At 54.8% G+C, this 18,371-nt stretch overlaps 1 protein-coding gene and 1 long non-coding RNA gene across 2 annotated transcripts; one reads left to right on the top strand and one right to left on the bottom strand.

Moving 5' to 3' along the window:
* Nucleotides 1–31: 31 nt before the first annotated feature.
* Nucleotides 32–7,808, top strand: LOC144376965 (uncharacterized). The gene is made up of 3 exons (XR_013437397.1): nucleotides 32–173; nucleotides 1,148–1,217; nucleotides 4,395–7,808. It is a non-coding gene; the product is annotated as an uncharacterized LOC144376965 (long non-coding RNA).
* On the bottom strand, nucleotides 7,706–17,589 carry Clcf1 (cardiotrophin like cytokine factor 1). Its single transcript, XM_078045522.1, is given in 7 exon segments — nucleotides 7,706–8,699; nucleotides 8,746–8,837; nucleotides 8,839–8,878; nucleotides 8,881–8,979; nucleotides 8,982–9,102; nucleotides 10,925–11,091; nucleotides 16,768–17,589. Coding segments are annotated over 7 exon segments (627 nt in total). The 5' UTR covers nucleotides 16,784–17,589; the 3' UTR covers nucleotides 7,706–8,607.
* Nucleotides 17,590–18,371: the final 782 nt, after the last annotated feature.

Below are 18,371 nucleotides of genomic sequence, written 5' to 3'. Positions count from 1 at the left end.
CAGAGAGATGGGCCAGCGACGGGCAGACAAGATGACCCAGACAAGCAGAGAGAGGAAGTCGCCCGATTCCAGAGAATGACGCCCGTACCCCACCCCCACAAGCTTGCAAACATCAGAGAGCCAAGCCAATGGCAGGCCGACTCTTTGGGGCGGGGTCCTGGCTCTAGCCAATGGTAGGCAGCACAGGGCCAGGGGCGGGCCAGCTGTTGCAGCTGTGTTCTGCCGGAGGTGGGGTTAGGCCAGGGTGGGGGACCTGTCAAGATGCCCCAGACTTCACCACCTCCTCCTGCCCCCCATTGGTCTACATGGTCCCCAGGGACATTCGGAGCGTTATCCTCAGCCTTTCACTTCCCGTTTTTCCTTCCTAGGCAAATGTTCTTTTCAGCCTCATTAATCCCCGTGGCCGGTTTTTAACTCCCTTGAGCCCAGCTGGAACCTTCACTCTGGCCCCTGGGCCACTGAGTGCTGGGCAGACTGGAGGTCCAGAGAGAGCTAATCCAGCCCCCTTCTCGGCTTCCACCCCACCCTCATCTCGCCCATTGCCTGGCTGGAGAAGACCATGGGTCCCAAAGTCTTTCTCAGAGTTTGCACCCAAAGATACTGCCTGCTTCTAGCCAGGCGACTGACCTGCCAGCTCTCCTGGGTTCCCACAGTCTGCCCTGCCTGTCTTACTAGTCAGGAAGATTCCATACCAAACAAAGGACCACAGCAGGGATCTAGTCCCCTCTCACGTGTTTGGATCCTCAGTTCATTGGCAAAATCCGCCCTATTTCTCATAACAATGTGCATGTGAACAGAGAATAAGAGAAATGACCTCACTCTCATATTGCATTTACCATGCATCAAGTATTGTTCTAAGCACATCTCCATGTATTAACTGAAAATAGGTGTCAATTTTTTTTTTTTGTGTGTGTGTGTGTGGTACTGGGGATTTTATTTATTTATTTATTGGGTACTAGGGATTGAACCTAAGGTCTCACTAAGTTGCTGAGGCTGCCCTTGAACTTGGGATCCTACTGATTCAGCCTTCTGAGTCTCTCTGATATTACAGGCATGAGCCACCACACCCAGCTTCAAAATATTTTTTTTCTAGAGAGAGAGAGAGAGAGAGAGAGAGAATATGAATTTTTTAATATTTATTTCTCAGTTTTCGGCGGACACAACATCTTTGTTTGTATGTGGTGCTGAGGATCCAACCCGGGCCGCATGCATGCCAGGTGAGCACGCTACCGCTTGAGCCACATCCCCAGCCCTCAAAATATTTTTTGAAGTAGGAATTATGATCACTGTTGTTAGTAACAGGTATTGTGGGCCTCTATCAAATCACTGGCCCTCCCTACACTCCAGGAGCTCACAGGCTTGCCGAAGAGAAGGGATGTACAGCTGTCAATGTGACACAGTAATTCTCAACAGAGGAGAGGGGAAGGGCGTGTCAGAGCTGTTAGGACCACAGGGATAAATAGTTTTGGAAGGCCTCCTGGAGGAGGTGGGCTGTTGTAAACAGTGTCTCAGTTCTCCACCCATGACCTTTGTCTCTTGGTCTCCTGTCTGCTGACTCACAGCTACTCCCACCTCCCCCTCACCAACTTCCTGGCAGCAGGCAAAAGTGCTGGCCAGTGGGAGTCTGGGAACCAGCACTGGGACAGGTCCAGCACTAATCACCCTCTGGAGATCCCATCCGGTTCTTGCTTCCAGTGGTCAAGGGCTGATGCTTGCTCAGAGTCCTCTGCTTTCCTCCTTCCTAGTGTTCTGGGAACTGGGTTAAAAGGCGGGCTGGGCCCCCACTACACATGGGACAGAGATAATGTTCTGAGAGGAGACCACCAGAAAAGGGGAGGAGGAGCAGGACATGCCTTCAAGGGGTTCTTCCTGCCTGGCTATCTTCCTTGAAGAGAGCTGAGGAAGAAGGGACTGGGTGCACTGGGCAGAACTAGAGGGCCCTTCCTTGCCTTGTTTGGGCTGGGCCAGGTCTAGTCCCTGACCTGCTTCATAGACTAAGTGGGTCCCACATCCAGGGCAGGGGCCCAGCTGCGGTGGGGAGAGCAGCAGGGAGGCCCAGGCTGGGAAGGGCATAGATGTAAGGTCTAATCTGGAGGGACAACACCCAGGCTCTGGGACTAACAACCCCCAGGCTGGAGGGCCTCTCAGCAAGGGGCTCCTGGGCTGTTCCCCAAGATGTGTGGCTCCCACCTCCTGAGTTCACAAAGCCCTAAGGGAATAGGGCGCCATGGGTGGGGCGGACCCCTCCTCATTCCTGGTCCCTCCCACCCCTGAAAGCTGATAGCCGTGGGGCCTGCCACCGCCCAGGGAGCGTGAAATGGGGTGTGCTGCTGGGCGGCCACAGCAGCTCCCACTGCTGCCTGGGCCTATTCCCTTTTCTCCTTTGGCAGCCTCTGGCATCCTGACCTGCTCTATGGATACTCAGCTGTCCTGCCTACTGTCTCCAGCTCTGTCTGGCTCAGGCCTGGCTGTCCTCTGCCACCTGGCCTGGAATGTCTCCCATGATCTTCAGCACCCCAGGCCCCAGAAGGAGAAAGTAGAGTGGTCAGCCCAACTGTAGGACCCTTGGACTGGTCTTCTGGCCTATGGATGAGGGAACTGTCCCTCAAGCAGCATTCCCTCCCCTCCTAGTCAGATGGCAGTGGGATTGAGTCCTAAGGCAGGCATTGGCATTCAGAGAGTTTAGAACTACCTTCTGACCCAATGGCATCCTTCCCCCACTGACTAAGATGTGCTACCTGCCCAGCTTTAGGTCATTTCCTCCTTTATTCTCCAGCCCCATCTTCCTCCTGTCCCATCTTCCCTAGAACCCCTGCCCCTACTCAGGCAGCTTCCTGGGCCTATCCCCAAACTCCTGTCCTTGCCTGTTAAAATTCAGTCCTCATGCTGATGGCCAGGTCAGGGGTCTGAAGAGGGAGGTGCTAAGTTCTCCTTTGGTGAATGTCCTGAGGCCCTAGCACAGGTTCCCTGTGATAGCCCTGACACCCAGAGGCTAGTGATGAGACTAGCAAGAGTTATCTTTGCATCTTGGGAACACTGAAGGCCCTTGCTTCAGGGCCAAGACCAAAGTCCTGGGGAACCTAGGAGAGCAAGGAATTGGGAATTGGGAGGGAAGCCCAGTGCCTTCCAGAGGGCCAAGGCTTACTACTGACCACTTCAGGAGAGGGGGATTAGGACTGGCTTAGCTCAGACCATGTGGCAGGATGGTGGGCCTCAGTGCTGCAATAATGTCCATGCTAGAGAGCCCCTTCCCTGGGTTACAGTGGGGCTTGAGAAGAGAGTCAGGTAATGGGGGTGGAGGGAGGAGAGTAGCTGCCTGGAGCTCAGTGCGGTGTGGAGTATTGATCAGTTTTCCCTTCTCCCCAGCACTCCCCTTCCTCAGGCCCTTAGGCCCTGCCAACCACCCTGAAGTGGAAATCATGCCAGCTTAGGAGATTCTGGGCAGACAGAGGAACACCCAGAATCATATCCTGGCCCCATTCCTTACCCTGTGGGCCAAATTCTTTCAGGAGCTCCTTCTAGTCCCTCACCATCCTCCCAAACACCCCTCATCTCCCTGGTCCAGGTCCTGGGACTTAGTGGGTTTAAGGGGCAGATCTCGGGGAAGGAAAATGCTCTTGTGGGTCTCTGATGTCTCTTCTGCCTCACCCCAGCCTCCACATCTCTTCTGGTCATTTCCCCCTTTCACTTTGGTCATCCTAGCTCTGGAAAAATTCTGGGGAGATTTGACAAGGGGCCCCTCTGGCTATTTCTCACCTTGGCCACCAGGTGTCAGACTTTGTCTAGCTGGGAAGATGGTCCTAATTAATGGGTCCAATCCCCGCCCCCACCCCCCCAAATCAGCCAAGACCTGGAGGTTGGGGCAAGTTGGGGAGGAACCTGGAAATGACCTCTGAACTAGCTAGGCTGAGGACTGGAACTGTGGCTCAAAATCTTGCTCACAGATAACAGGTTTTTAATTTCTCATTGCCCCTTCTACCACCCCATGGACAAGGGCTTTGTCCCCTGCCTGGAAATCCAGGTACCAGATGAGTCAGGGAGCCTAAGAATTTAAGGGACACTTTGTGGTTCCAGAGGAGAAGGGGGTGCTGAAAGAATAGGGCACCCAACCAGGCTTGAGTCACTTCTCCTTGCACTCTAGGCTAAAGGAGACCGAGAACCTCCGTCTACACACTATGTGTTGAGTGTGTGTAAGATGGGTTATTGAATGAGCCCCTTGCTTAGAGAGGGGGCCTTAAGTCCTGGATGTTGGGTCAATCTGTAAAAGCAGGAAGCTGGCAGGGTCTCATGATTTGCCACCTCTCATCAAAGCCTCCTCTGTACCCACTCCTACCCTCCTGCAAGTTGCCTTCTGTCCCAAGTGACAGTTCCCCCTCTTGTGCTTATTTTCTCAGAACACAAGCACATTTCCAAGCACTGAAGATGACAATGAGCCTGGTGCAGTGGTACACACTTATGATCCCAGCCACTCTGGACGCTGAGGCAAGAGGATTGCCAAGTTCAAGGCCAGCCTTAGCATCATCAAGTTTCTGTCTCAAGACAAAAAAAAAAAACATATATATATATATAGGCTGGGTGCTGTGGCGCATGCCTGTAATCCTAGCAGCTCCAGAGGCTGAAGCAGTAGGGTCACAAGTTCAAAGCCAGCTTCAGCAACTTAGTGAGACCCTAAGCAACTTAGCAAGACCTTGTCTTAAAGTAAACTATTAAAAGGGCTGGGGATGTGGCTCAGTGGTTAATTGTCCCTGGGTTTGGTCCCTGGTACCAAAAAATAAAAAATAAGTAAAAAATATAAAAGGCTTGTTAGCTCAGTAATAGAATGCCCCTGAGTTCAGCCACCCATACTGCCAAAAAAGATGACAGGTTTTTAATCCATTTATGCATTTTTAATCCATTTATATTTCTCTCCCTAGCCTTACTGGGAATATAAGGACTTCTAGAGATAGTTCCCCTACTCCCATGACACTGCAGAGCCCAAAGTAGTCTGGATTTGTATATTGGTCTCTGGAAACCTGGGCTCAACTCTAAGGCCTTACTTAGGAAATGGAACCTGAATAACCAAAGAAAACTCATCAGCACTCCCAAAGCAGCTAATAAGCACAGAGAACCAATGTCACATCCTAAGAAGACACTGATAACCTATCATTTGCCATGTGCTCCTGTCCCATGATGATGACATTTTCACAAGAGACCCTGTGGGACTGAACATGATGCCAAAACCCAAAGGAGGGGCCCATAGCCCCTGTCGTCATGTTTAAGAGCTATTTGGGAAAGAGTTCCAGAACTCCAGTTCTGAAGTGCCCTTCTACCCCCACCCACCTGCATCCGTCCCTGTCCCCATGGAGCTCTGCATGGGCATGAGTGAACTTAGCACTCCCCACATGGCATGCATCTACTGACTGTTCCTTGCTTCTGTTTCCCTCTGCTGTCCATCCCACCTGCCCTGTGTGGCTCAGAGGCTCACAGCCACTCAACAGTATGGTTTTTAGCATGCAAAAGTCCCTTGCCCCTTGATTCTCTACCATCCCTGCCTTGCCAGTCCTCAGACTTGGAAACCCTCTATACTCTATTCCCACCTCGGGCCATCTCTGTCTTAGTAGGAAGTGTTATAATTCATGCAGAATGGGCACATGACAAAGAGGTATCTGCTGAGATCACCTGGCTCTTCTATTTGGGGTGCCTAGCAAGGCTTTGGATTCTTCTCTGGTTTTCTTTGATGCACCTCCCAGACCTCTCCACACTTCTCCTCACTCAGCAGTGACATGTTTAGATTTCTTCTGTTTAAAAACAATCATCACAAAACAACCCTGCCTCAATCTTATCCCTTTACCACTAAACTCTGAGGGAATATATTTACCCACTCTGTTTTCTTCTCACAGTAGTATTCTTTTTGTCTCACCATTTGGTGTCCGCCTCTCACCTGATCTTTCCCAGGTCACTAGTGACTTCTAACTGCCAAAGCCGGTAGATCTTTCTCTACATTCTTCTCTCAGTTCCCCTGGGGCATCTGAGACTGTTCATCAGCTGTCTCCTTCAAACTCTTCTCTCAACTTCTAAAACACTCCTGAACACTCTTTAAAATCAGTTGAAATCAAATTTTAAGGATTTAGCCAGGTATGGGGGCTCCTGCCTGTGATCCCAGCAACTTGGGAGGCTGAGGCTGGAACATCACAAGTTTGAGGCCAGCATCAGCAACAGGGAGAGACCCTGACTCAAAAAGAAAAGGACTGAGGATGTAGTTCAGTGGTAAAGCATCTCTGGGTACAATATCCAGTACCAAAAGAAAATTTAAAAAAATGAAATTGACAGGATGGTAGGATGTGAGTTCTCTGGGGATGGGACACCCACCTCTCTCTCCATCTGCCTCAAAGCCCTGACTTACTGCTTTGCACATTGCAGCTGCAGCACATTGGTTTTTCTGTATGGGGACAGAATGGCACAGATCCCCTCTTCTTTCTGTCTTTGTAGGCTGGGGACAGGGCCTGCAAGTGCCCTGGCCATGCATAGGCAGGTGTCATTGCCCATAGAGGTAGAACATGTTTCACATGCACCAGTTGGCATCCAGTAGAGGCTGGCTGGCCCACTAGCAGGTCCAGTAGCTCCTGCACCAGCATTCTGACCTCGCTTTTCTTTGGTGGCTCATGCACTTATGGGAACCTCTTCCTCTGTGTTGCGAATGAGTGCTTTTGTGCCTTATTATTTCAAGGAAGCTAAACTTTCCTTCCCAAGTAGATTGCAAGTTCTATAATAGCAGGAGCCAAGTTAGGTCTTCAAATTCTTTTGGCTTTCTTTTATCAGGACAGTGAAAGGCAGGTAATTAGAGCTTTAAAAATTTGTCAGCTGATGGACATTACCAATTTCCTTGCTTAACACACTGTTTCCAGGAGGCCCTTAAGAAATATCCTTGTATTACCTGGAAGCAATTAACCCATTAGTTTACCCAGTGGCTCTTAACTAAAGGGTCATGGCATAGTGACATATCTCACATAATCTAATTTCTACAATTGCTACTGCTACAACCTTTATCCTTTGTTACCCTTTCTAACAATCTCATAAAATATTTAATTATTCCCATTTTATAGATGGAGACTTTATTTATCTAAAGTCATTCAGCTGGGAGGCTGTGAAATGGAGTTAACATAGTTTACCCCTTGAATAACATCTGTCCCATTTTCCCTCAGTTCAATAGAAGTTTTCTTTCCCACAATATGAGAAAGGAACAGAGTCACAGCTGAAAGTTGTGAATTGGCCATAGTCCATCACCCTCTCAAGGAGATAGATAAAGGGTGTTGAGGTGAGGGCCCCATCAGACAGCCACTGGCAGGGGTCCTGGGGACTGAATGCCCAAGGGTGGCTGGGGAGAACCCCAGAGGGGCACATGAACAGCTGTGCTCATCAAGTGCAGGAGGGGCCAGAGGGGAGACATGCACAAAGCATGTCCAGAGGGAAAGCAGACGGGGCAAAGGCAGAAGGACAAAAAGCAACAAGCGACAGTTCTCTAGGAGCACCAAGACACCACAGAGCTGGGAGCAGGAGGAGACAGACCCAAGTTGTGTGTCTTTGCCCTGGAGCTAGAGGGAGGAAAGTCGCCTCCTCAAGCCCCACTTACCTCCACTGGGAAAAGGAGACAATGGAAGCCAGGGTAGGTGGGGCCCAGAGAGCCCACAGGGTGCCCCAGGAGGACCAGGAAAGCAAAAAGACTGAGTTCTGGGGCAAGCATTTTATTTGTTAATACAAGAATAGAAATTCTGCAATAAATATAATCTAATAAATAACATCTCCAAATAAATAAATATTAATACCACAAACTTAGAGTCATGAGTGGGTAGGGCTGGGGGGCAGGGCCTGGGGAGCTGTCCCCATTCCCTGCAATGCTACTGCAATGTAAACTTTCAGGAAACCCTGTGGCTGTGGCCATGGCCGCCCTCCCAGCCTGGGCAACCACAGACACCCTGGGAAAGGGCAGAGAGGAGGCAACGTGATGCCAGCAGGGAAACTCGAGGCGAGGTCCTGACGTTCAGCGCAGCTTCGTTTGCCACCCTATGCCACTGATTACCTGGATGACTACCCCCCTTTAGGTATTACCTCTTCTGGTTTTTAGGCCACCTCCAGTGCAGACCCCACCCCTTCCATTTTTCATTCCATCTCTTCTTGTTTAGACGTGTCGCCTTTCTGTTTCCTGAACTGAATGTGGAGTTATGGGGTGGGAGAGCGACACCAGCCAAGAGGCTTCACTCCAGAAAGGCACATGTTACAGTGGCCCCTACTCCTGCCTTCAAATGAGGGGCTGGAGGGCACTGGCAGGTGATGGCAGCAAGCAATAGGTGGTGAGAGCCTTTGCCCTCACTTGAGCCATTCAGCTCCCTTGAACATAACCTCCATGGAAACAGGATGGCCCCTGACACATTTCTTCTCCAGACCCATAGGACTCGCGGAGCTGGGCAGGGGACAGGACGTACCACACCCCCACTCAAGGCCTGGAGGACCAGAGATCCCACCATCTGTCTCCTGGCTCAACAAGTGTTGGCATACAGGTTTCTCTTACCCAGAGTGGGAGCAGAGCTTGAAGGGGCAGAGGGGAAAAGAGGAGGTGATAAGGGTCAGAGATCAGAAGCCATGGGCCTCCAGGTGCAGGGTGACTGCAGCTGCCGGAGGCTGCATCTTCTTCTTAAGCCGGTTGAAGTCCTTCCTGAGTGCGCCTGCGTGGTTTTCTCTTTCTACCTCTCTTTTAGAAGAGTTCTACACGCTTCAGCTCCTCAGCAGATGCCTTGAAGAAACTTAGGGGATCCATGAACAGCAAGGACCTGTGGGCAGGGCCAGGGCCAGTGTCAGGAAAAAGGAATAGCTTGGGGCAGTGGCTAGCCCAGATCTGCCATGCTCCTGCGATGCTGCCCAGCAGGCCCTGGAGGGGTACAGAAGTGGGGCCAGGCCTGCGGCGCCAGCCTCTGCTGTGGGCAGACTGACGTTCAGGGCCACGCACCGCAATTTGTCATTGAGGCTTCGCCACACTTCCAAGTTGACAGTGGCCCTAGGCAGAGTCTCTGCCCCCAGCCGAGGTGGGTTGAAGTCAGGCTCGTTGAAGGGGGGCCCCAGGTAGTTCAGCTGTGGAAAGGAGAGGGCGATGGGGAAGGAGGCGAGGAGAGCAGGAGAGCACTGCCCCCATAGTCTATTTCTCCTGTTCCCTGACACTGGCCCTGTCTCCATACTAGTCCTTGCTGTTCATGGGCATCCCCTAAGTTTCTTCAACAGGAATGTCATCTGCATGGAGGTAACAGCTGAAGCAGTGGGGTGATGAACTCTTCTACAAAGAGAGGTAGAAAGAGAAAACCACGCAGGCGCCACTCAGGAAGGACGAGCTGATCAGCTGAGAGGGCAGACCTCGGGAGAGTGCCACCACAGGGCAGGGAGAGAGGAAGAAGAGCCACGAGGAGCCAGGAGGCCAGGCTGCAGAGGCAGAGTTGGCCAGGAGAGTGCAGAGGCCAGGGAGAGGAGTTCAAGAAGGCAGCAGTGTTCCGCAGAGCGGCTGCAAAACAGCAAGGAGAGAGCCTTAGAGAATGCCGCTGGGTTTGGCGAGAAGAAGATGCCTGACGACCTGGAGAGAACTGTTGTCGCGGCCTGGAAGCCAGATTGCAGGGGGTTAAGGAGTGAGTGGGTGGAGAGGAAGTGGAGGCAGAGGGTGTAGACCACTCCTTCGAGAAATTTGGCAGGGGAAGCCAGGAGAGAAAAAGGGTCGGGAATTAGAGGAGGTAGCAGAGCCCAGCAAAGGTTTTCTACACAGGGAAACTGGAGCGAGCTGAGCCAAGGTTGAAGGCAGAGGGACTGCTGGCATCAGAGCTCCTCTTTGACGTTCCTGTTCCCCCCAGCCTAAGGAATAGGGGACAGAAGGGTACTCACCAGTGCCCCAAGGCAGGGTTCAGTTGCTAGGAACAGGGCTACAGAAGGAAGAAACTGAGGCAGTCTCTAGAGGGGACAGGAAAGGCATGGAAGACAGTATAGTCTAGGGAAGAGGGCAAAGCCCTTGCCAACCCTCTGGGGAATGGCCTGGGGCCCAGGGAAGGGGATGCAGGAGATATGTAACTGGGAGGGAAAGAGAGAAGAGGGGCGAGGCCTGGGATAGGCAAGGGCCCAGGGGGAGGTTCACACGCTGACAAGCACAGAGACAAACTAATTTCCTCGGTGTATCCTGGGGCTGGAGCCAGCTCCCCCGCCACCCTCCTCCCTTTTCCTTCCCTGGCTCCAGAGTAGGGTCTGGGATGTGGAAGAGGAACACGGGAAGAGGGGGCTGGTTCCCCATGGTCCCCGGCTCCTCCAATTCTCCTTCCTTCTCTCCTGGGCTCTCTGAACACCTCTGGACCACCCCAAAGTCCTTACAGCATAATTGCCTCCACACCCTGAACCCCCTGCCATTACTGGCCTGGGTTCTCTGCAACCCCTTTCTCCCATGATTCCCCCTAGGAGGCCTGGCTAGGATGGGAGAGGCAGACAGAGGGAGGCCCATGGGTCCAGAGCAGCAGGGCCCCAGGTCTGGGGGCAGAAGAGAGTTTAAACACAGGCATGGGAGGTGGGGCCCCTCCATCCCCACCCAGCCCCGCCCGTGCAAGAGACACCACAACACGGTGTAAACAGAGGAGACTTCCCCGGCCCCCAGGGGAAGGCGGGCGGCTGGGCTGGCAGCCAGTGGGGCAATGGGCCAAGGCGGGTGCAAGGCCTGCCCACATGCCTAGTCCTGGGGCCAGGGATGGAGAGGGGGGGCACCTAAGAGGGAAGGGCAGGAGATAGGCCAACTTAGGGAGACTGCTTGGAGCCAAAGGGCCCCTCCTCATCACCCAGTCACTCAACAGGACCCCGCCACTATCAGCTCTCTTCCCCCAACTCCTCTGCTCACTCTTCGCCCAATGCCCAGACTCCTAAGCTGGATACTCACGTAGGTCCCAGCCAAGCTGCGGAGTTGGTGCTCCAGATAGCGGGTGAGGTCATAAGTTTTCTGGATGGAGGGGCCGGGCCCTGGGTCTCCTGTGCGATTGAGAGCTGGCACTGCAGGGAGGTGCCAGAGCACCGTGCACAGGCAAGCTAACATCCCCCACGAGTCCCCTGTGGACAGGATGGGCAAGAAGCATGAGGGTGGGCCAAGCCCAAGTGTGGAGGCAGCTGGCAGTCCCTCAGGTCTCTATCCCCACCCTAGGCTGGGAGCAGGGGTGAAGGTGAGACACCAGATGGGATGAAGGATGGGCAAGGGACGTGTATGTGAGGACAAGTACATGGCATTCGTACATCTATCAGTAGATACTTGAGAGTATATCTGTATCAGCCGAGGAAGTCTTAGGCAGTGTGTGACCGTGTGCATGCCAACGTGTGTGTATGTGCGTCGTGGACTGGGCCAAGCTTAGGGACTCCAGGCCAGTGTGCTAGGGTTGCAGTTGAACCTTATCCTCCTCTCCAAGTCCCCTGGTCCCCTTGCAGCTTGAAGGGAACTGAGGAGTGGCAAATGGCACATGTCAGCACTGCAAGCCATCGTCAGCCAGGCCTGCTAGAAGAGTGAGTAGGTAGAGGTAGGGTGACACCACCATGGTCAGGCTGAAGGACACAAGGCTGACTTAATGCAGTCAGTGGTGGGTGTATTAGGATATGGTTCCTGGGTGGTGGGTGCTAGGATGAAGTGAAATTGAGGGAGATTTAGCATCCATCCCCTTTAGGACAAGTGGCAGTGTTGGGGTCTGCCCATTCTTGTCTAGGGTGTTGGAGGTGGAACACAAAGGGGAGAGGTATGTATTTGATGAGTGGGGTTGTCAGCTAAAGATGCTAGAAGTTTAGAATGCCAGTCCAGAGGCCTGGGGTCTGTACTGTGAAGAGGGCTGGTGGCTTTGGGGAAAACTTGATTTTCCAGGCTCTTAGGTGAGGTCCAAGCTCAGAACTCAGTGTGCATCTGAGCTAGGATGGGGGGGGGTGGATATAATCGGTTTGGGCTGGAGTAGGTTTAAAGACTAGGTTACTTTTATTTATTTATTTATTTTTTTAAAGAGAGAGAGAGAGTGAGAGAGAATTTTAATATTTATTTTTTTTTTAGTTCTCAGCAGACACAACATCTTTGTTGGTATGTGGTGCTAAGGATCGAACCCGGGCCGCACACATGCCAGGCGAGCGCGCTACCGCTTGAGCCACATCCCCAGCCCCAAGACTAGGTTACTTTTAATGCTTCAGATTAGTTTAGACTTGGGATTTGGTTGATTGAGTGTGGTTGAGGTTTGAGTCCAGCAGTGGGATGTGGTTAGGTTTGGGCAGGCAGACGGTTAGCTGGGGCTAAGGTTTATGAATTTGTTGATTTAGATGTCGGATGGGGCAACACTTGGCATGTCACAAAGGGTAGGTCTCGTTTGGGTTTTAAGCTTGGATAGGTATGAGGTCAAGTTGTTTCTTTTCTCTAGTTTATATTTTATACTTCCAATTTTTTCTATAATGATATGTTTCTTTGATAGAAATAAGTTGGATAGGTTTAACAATTTGACTGCAGTCAGGATAGGGTTTGGAGTTAGGAAAGAATGAAGACTAGATTAGGTTTAGACATTAGTTAGTCATAATAACTGGGTCTTTTAGCCCTTAGAGGGGGTTACTATCAAGGATGTTATAAAGTGTCTCAGAGAGTACGGGGGACAGGTGGGGACTTTGCAGTGGCCCAGTCAGTCAGTATGGACTCTATCATATGCTTGAATGGCTGGCTTTACTGATGGGTCCTCGGAGTAGGGGTGCCTGCTATCCACAGGGACTGCTCTTTTGAGTGAAGGACTCCTGGTGTGAGGGTACCTGTGCATGTGCCCACTGTATTTTAGGACAGAGAGCAGGGTAGGGCACCAACTCCACTTTCCTCTCCTACCTGTAGCTTGAATGCACCTTCCTCAGTCCTTCTTTCCATTTAGCTCTTGTCTGGCCTGATTCCTTCCTAGTCTTTCATCTTCATATCTCAAGAAGACTCCAGGCCCTTCTCTGCACAAATCCCTGAGCAGTCCTCAGCCCAGATCTCTGGCTGAGTCCCTTCCAGAACCCTATGGGTTAGTTTTGGAGATTTTGGAGATTGAAGACCTGCTGAGAGGGACAGTGGCCCTTCCGTCTTGAGATAGCTTTCAGGATGACGAATCTGGCCTTGCTTGAAGTTAGTGGCAATGCCAAAGTTCCACTGACGCAGGAATTGCCTCAACGGCCAGAGTTCTGGGACTGGGCTGTCCCGGTGGCAGAGAAGTGTGGTCAGAAGCCCTGGGCCTGTTTCTTCCTCCCTTCTTGGGCCTTGGGGGACATCCCTGGGGGGACCAGCTCCCTATACAAGGACAGCAGGGGGAAAAGCCTTTGGATAAACAAGAGCTAAGTCATCTGGGCAGAAAAACGGCTCATGAAATTAAACAGACAGGGCCGGTGTTTCCAGGAATATTTCAGTTCTGAGGTAACTCTGTCACTGCAGGCTGGGGGCTGGGGGGACAGGGGAGAACAGAAGGAGCTGACTGACCAGGCCAGAGAGAAGTAGAAAAGAAGGAAGGAGTCTCAGGAATCAGGAGGCCTGGAGAGGAGAAAGGCAGGTGAAGTTCAGGGTTCTGCCTCCTACTGTGACACCTTGCACACTGGGCAAGATGTGCCCATATCTCAGGCAGCAAAGCAGAAAGTTGCCTGACGCAGAGAATACCTGAGTTCGTTGTGAATACTGGAGCTCAGAGCAGCTCCGGCTCCCCTGTGTTCCTGGGTGGCAACATCCAATGAGTCTCAGGAGCCCCCACCTACCCTCCTCTCTGGCTCAGAGTGTACAGGTGAACCCCACCATGGGGCCATATCTTGGCCCCCTCCCCCAGTCCTACCCCCACTGCCGGCCTCTGCTCTGCCTCTGGCTGCTGCCCACTGATTGTTTACATCCCGTCTTCTCCTTGTGTTTATAAATCCGGCTGAGCACGTGAGGAGCTAATGAGTGCAGCTCACGTTTCCTGCTGCAGCCCCCCCATCCTGGCCCCCTCCGGGGCCAGCCCCTAATTCCATCCAGATCCCTGGGCCCTGGGAACGAGGCCCCCCTCATGAACACACACACTGTCAGCCCACGCAAGCGCAGGGCCATCCCGACACACTGCACAGGCACACCGCAGTGTACTTGTCTTTAGCCAGCTGTCCCTCGCTCCCTGGCCTATGCCCCAGGCTAACAGTATTTAGTGGCAGGGATGTCCAGGGTGGTTGGGTGGAGACTGCACCAGGAACTGGTGAATAAGAGCTGTAAGCTCTAAACGTAAACGTTGATGTTGGGAGGCTTTGGAGCTTTGGAGAGTTCCAGAACTCTACATGAGGAAAGGCCCTGAGTGACCTTGGGGGGGGGGGGTCTGTTTTGGGAAATGGGGGCGGGGGAAGGGGTAGAGTAGCCTAGGAGGTAGTGTGTACACAGTGGCGTGAGATCCATGCACAGGACTAGGAGACTGCCCTGGAGGCTGCCTCCTGACCTGCCTGCACAGGGCAAAGCCCACAGAAACCTAGCTTTCTCCGTCTTCTGAGCTGGCTGCCCTCTCCCTGGTTCCCTTTCTCCTGGGCTGCTGAGAAGTGGCAGGGTGAGTGAGGACACAGGGGTCTGGAACTCAGGAGACCTAGCTTTGCCATGAACCCATCTGGTGACCATAGGCTTGCACAAGGATGTGGCACTGTGCATGCTAAAGGTCCTCCCGGCTGGAACATGGGGCTCCATCTCTGCTGTCCTCTCCAACATCCCCTCGTGTCCTTCTCTTCCAGTCCAAATGACAGAAAAAGCCAAGGTCCAGGGAAAGAAATAGGGCGGGCAGGCTGCTGCCTTTTGAAGTAAGGCACCAAGTCAGGAACTGGGCTTTGGTTGGAGGGAGAGGGTACCTGACTGCCACAAGAGGGCCCTGGGTGTACTCAGGGAGAGTCAGAGTGAAGTGTGTGTGTGTGGGGGGGGGCTGAGAAGCCAGCTGAAACCAGAGGGGGAAGAAGTGAAGTAAATAGTCCAGGGCAAGTGTGTGGGTGAGCTGGAAAAGGTGTTGTTATCAAGAGGGTGCAGGAGGGTTTGGGAGGGGCCAGAGAGCAGCAGGAGCCAGGGTGTGAACCAGCAGGTGGGATTGTGGGCAGGAATGTGAAGTGTCAGGAATCAGTAGCAGGTAGTGTAGGGGTGGTGTACACCAGTGTGAATGGGACAGGAGTGCAGATCTGTGGTGGAGGGGGAGGAGATGTTGCTCCAGTTAGTAGAGATTTCTGGACTGCCCAGTGACAGTTGCTGCCATCTCTTGCCAGTTTCCTCCCCTGGCTGAATGTGTGGCTCCAGGTCAGCCAGTGTATCTGGTCTGTTAGAATATGAACCTGTGTCTCGTCGGAGGGGCATTGAAAGCCCAGAGATGTCCCTGGATCAGAGTCCCAGGGAGAGGTGTCCCCTGCTCTCACCCTCAGCCTCTCTCTAAGGCTCAGACTTCCCCTGCCATGCCCCCACCGCGTGTCTCCCCTTCCTCTACTGACAGCCCCTTCCCAATCCTGGGCCCTGAACAGGACACAGGAGGTCCTCTGGGATTGGAGGTCTGTAGGGAGGACTCCTGGAGCTCAGTATGGAGCTGCTGGAAAAGAATGCAAGAGGGTAGAAATGAGGGGACTCTGGCAAGGCCATGCAAACCTAGGATTTGCTTCGAGGGGCAGGGCCAGGGAACTGTGCGGCGGTGGCCGCTCGCTGGCCCTCCCTCCTCGGGGGTGACCTCTCCTTCCCGGACCCCTCCCGGAGGCTGTGGTGCCTTCCCCTTGTGTGGCCCCGGCGCCCCCGGCCCCGCCCCCTGCCCGCTCCCGCCCGGTGGCTCTCCACCCGGCGGCGGGGGCGGGGGCGGGGTCCCGGGCGCCCGGCTCCGGGGCTCGGCCCCGGCCGCTGCCCTTTCCCGCGCGTCAACTCCCTGCCCTGCCCGCTCTCCTTCCGCCGGCCGCTGGGCGAGCGGCCGCTGCCGACAGAGCTCGCGGCTGCCGGACCGGTGACGGACTTTTTCCTGCTGGGTCCAGCCGGGCTGCGCCCCCCCCACCCCGCAGTAATCACTCCCAGGCCGGCGGGCCGAGGCTCGCTGCCGCCGGCCAACCAGCCGCCTGGCCCCTACCTGCCGCCGGCTCCGGGGCCGTGGGCAGCGTGGAGGGCTGCGGCCGCGCAGCGCGCAGCAAGGAAGCCGCGAATCCCGCGGCCCGGCCCGCTCGGCCCGGCCCAGCCAGGCTTGCTCTGCCCTCCGCCCTCCGCTCCTCTCGCCCGCCCGCCTTCCCTCCCGCCCGCCTTCCCCTCCCGGCGGTCCGGGGAGGGAGAGCGGCCCGGCCCGAGGTGTCGGCCTCCCCTCGCCTCCCGCCGGCCCGGCCTCGAGCTCCCCTGCCTCGCCCTCCCTCTTCCTCTCCCCGGCCCCCTCCCCTCGCGCCGCGTCTCCCCCCGCAGCCTCGCCGCTCGCCTCGGACTCGCTCGCCCCGACTTTTGCGCGGGGCTCTCTGTCCGCGGGTTCCGTGGGACCCCGCCTCTCTGGGGCTCCAGGTTACCGCCTCCCCAGGTCTGCGGGTCGTCCGGGCTCCCCGTCGCGCTCCCCTCCACCTCCTGCCCGGCCGACCGGACTCCAGGAATGCCGCGTCCCCGCCCGGCCCCTCTCGAGGGCGCCCAGCCGTGCCTCCCCCGGCCCGAGCCTGCTCCCCGGCCGGGCCCCGGCGTGGGGCTCCCCGGGGGCGGGAGGAGGACGGGAACCGGATCTCGCTGCGGCGGGGCGGGGGCGGGGGCCGGGGCCTCGGACGCCTGGCTCCTACCTGCTCGGAGGTCCATGGGGCTGGGGGCCGGGCCGGCCGGGCGCGGCTCCTCTCCCAGAGGCTGGCGGAGTGGGAGGGCGAGCCGCGGCTCCGGCGAAGCTTTAATAATCCCATCCGCCAGGCCCACTCGCAGGTTTTTTTCGCTCGGTTTCGGATTTTTTTTTTTTCGGTGTGGGACATTCTGCAAACTTTTTTTTTTTTTCTGACGTGTAAAGCTGTAACCACAAATTGTAGCAGCCCTCCCCGGGGTGGGGGGAGGCGGGGGAGGAGGGAAGGGAGGGCTTCTGGGGCTCCTCTCCCTCCCACAACACTGAGGGGGGGTGAGGTGAGGCGAGGCTGCGGCGGTACCACCCTGGGCCTCCTGGGGGAGGGGGCTGGGAGGGCATCGGTCCGTCTGCAGACACCGAGAACCAGGGGCGGGAGCCTGCCTCGATGTGGGCTTCTCCCTCGGACTCCGCCTGGGGACGCCTGCCCCCTGCCTCCTGCCCTGTTTGGGTTCCCTGCGCCCACCCTACCTCTGCCTGCTCATCTCTAACCTTCCCTCCCCCTTCCCCTTGAGTAAATGCAATGACACATTCTCCCAAATGCCAGCGAACTGGCCTCAAAGCAAGTGATGGTGTTTTTCCTGCTGCCCTTTGTCTGGGCTGACCGCCCCCCTTGCCTATTGTCCCGCTGCTTGTCCCATTTCCAAAAGCTGGAGCTCTGTGAGGCGCCAGAGGCTGGGGCAGGTGACTAACCAGCTCACAATGCCCCCTGAGGGGGAGGAAGGGGGCACGAGGGCCCACTGCCCAGCTTCTCTTTTTAGTTCACAAGGTTCTTCATTCTTCTTCCCAGTGACCAGGGAGAGGGCACATGGGTGGGGGATTTGTAATTCATTAATCAGCACGAGGCACCGGACCAGTTTCAACACCAGAGGCTTCGCTGGTGACTCAGCGAGAATGCGAAGATTCAAGGCCACGGACAGAGCGAGCATCCCGATTGTAAAACACTTCCCCATTGAGACATTTGGCACCCTCCTTCCTTTGGGGTTTTGGGTTGTTGGTTTTTCCGGTGGTGAGGTAGGTTTGGCTGTGGAGTGCTCTCCCTCCTTCCTCCCCTCCGGTCTGGGTTGGGACTTCGCTGGGCTGGAGACCTCTGGGACCCATAAGACCAAACCCTCTCAAGAGGGTCTCTCTTCCTCCCCCTTCCTCCCTCTCCAAACTGTTGCCAGGAAGAGTGACCTTGTGCAGAGGAAACAGCTGTCATCTGGGGCTTGTACACAGCCCCACTTTGTGATTTGTCTTGGGGGACAGTCATTGGGTCCTCAAGCCTTGGGTGTCCTAGAAGCAGCATACCACCAATTAAATCATTTGGTAATAAGTTGCTTTGTTGTACCTGTTGTTTCAAAGGGGGAGAGGCGGATGGCAGCAGACCTGGAAGGTAATGCTCCGTCTGGAGTGGCACCATACCTTCATCCCCTACTCTTGCCTATGCCCCTAAGAGGGTACTCTGCCAGTCCACCACAGCCCCTCCAGCCTGTGGGTCAGAGTAGGCATCATGGTCATGGCCAGTTCCCAGGACAGCTCTTCTCTTTTCTGTACTGGAGAACTGGGTGGGGGGGTGGG

Source organism: Ictidomys tridecemlineatus, chromosome 4, assembly GCF_052094955.1.
Source record: "Ictidomys tridecemlineatus isolate mIctTri1 chromosome 4, mIctTri1.hap1, whole genome shotgun sequence".
Taxonomy (NCBI): domain Eukaryota; kingdom Metazoa; phylum Chordata; class Mammalia; order Rodentia; family Sciuridae; genus Ictidomys; species Ictidomys tridecemlineatus.
This window is presented reverse-complemented; position numbering and strand designations above follow the sequence as displayed.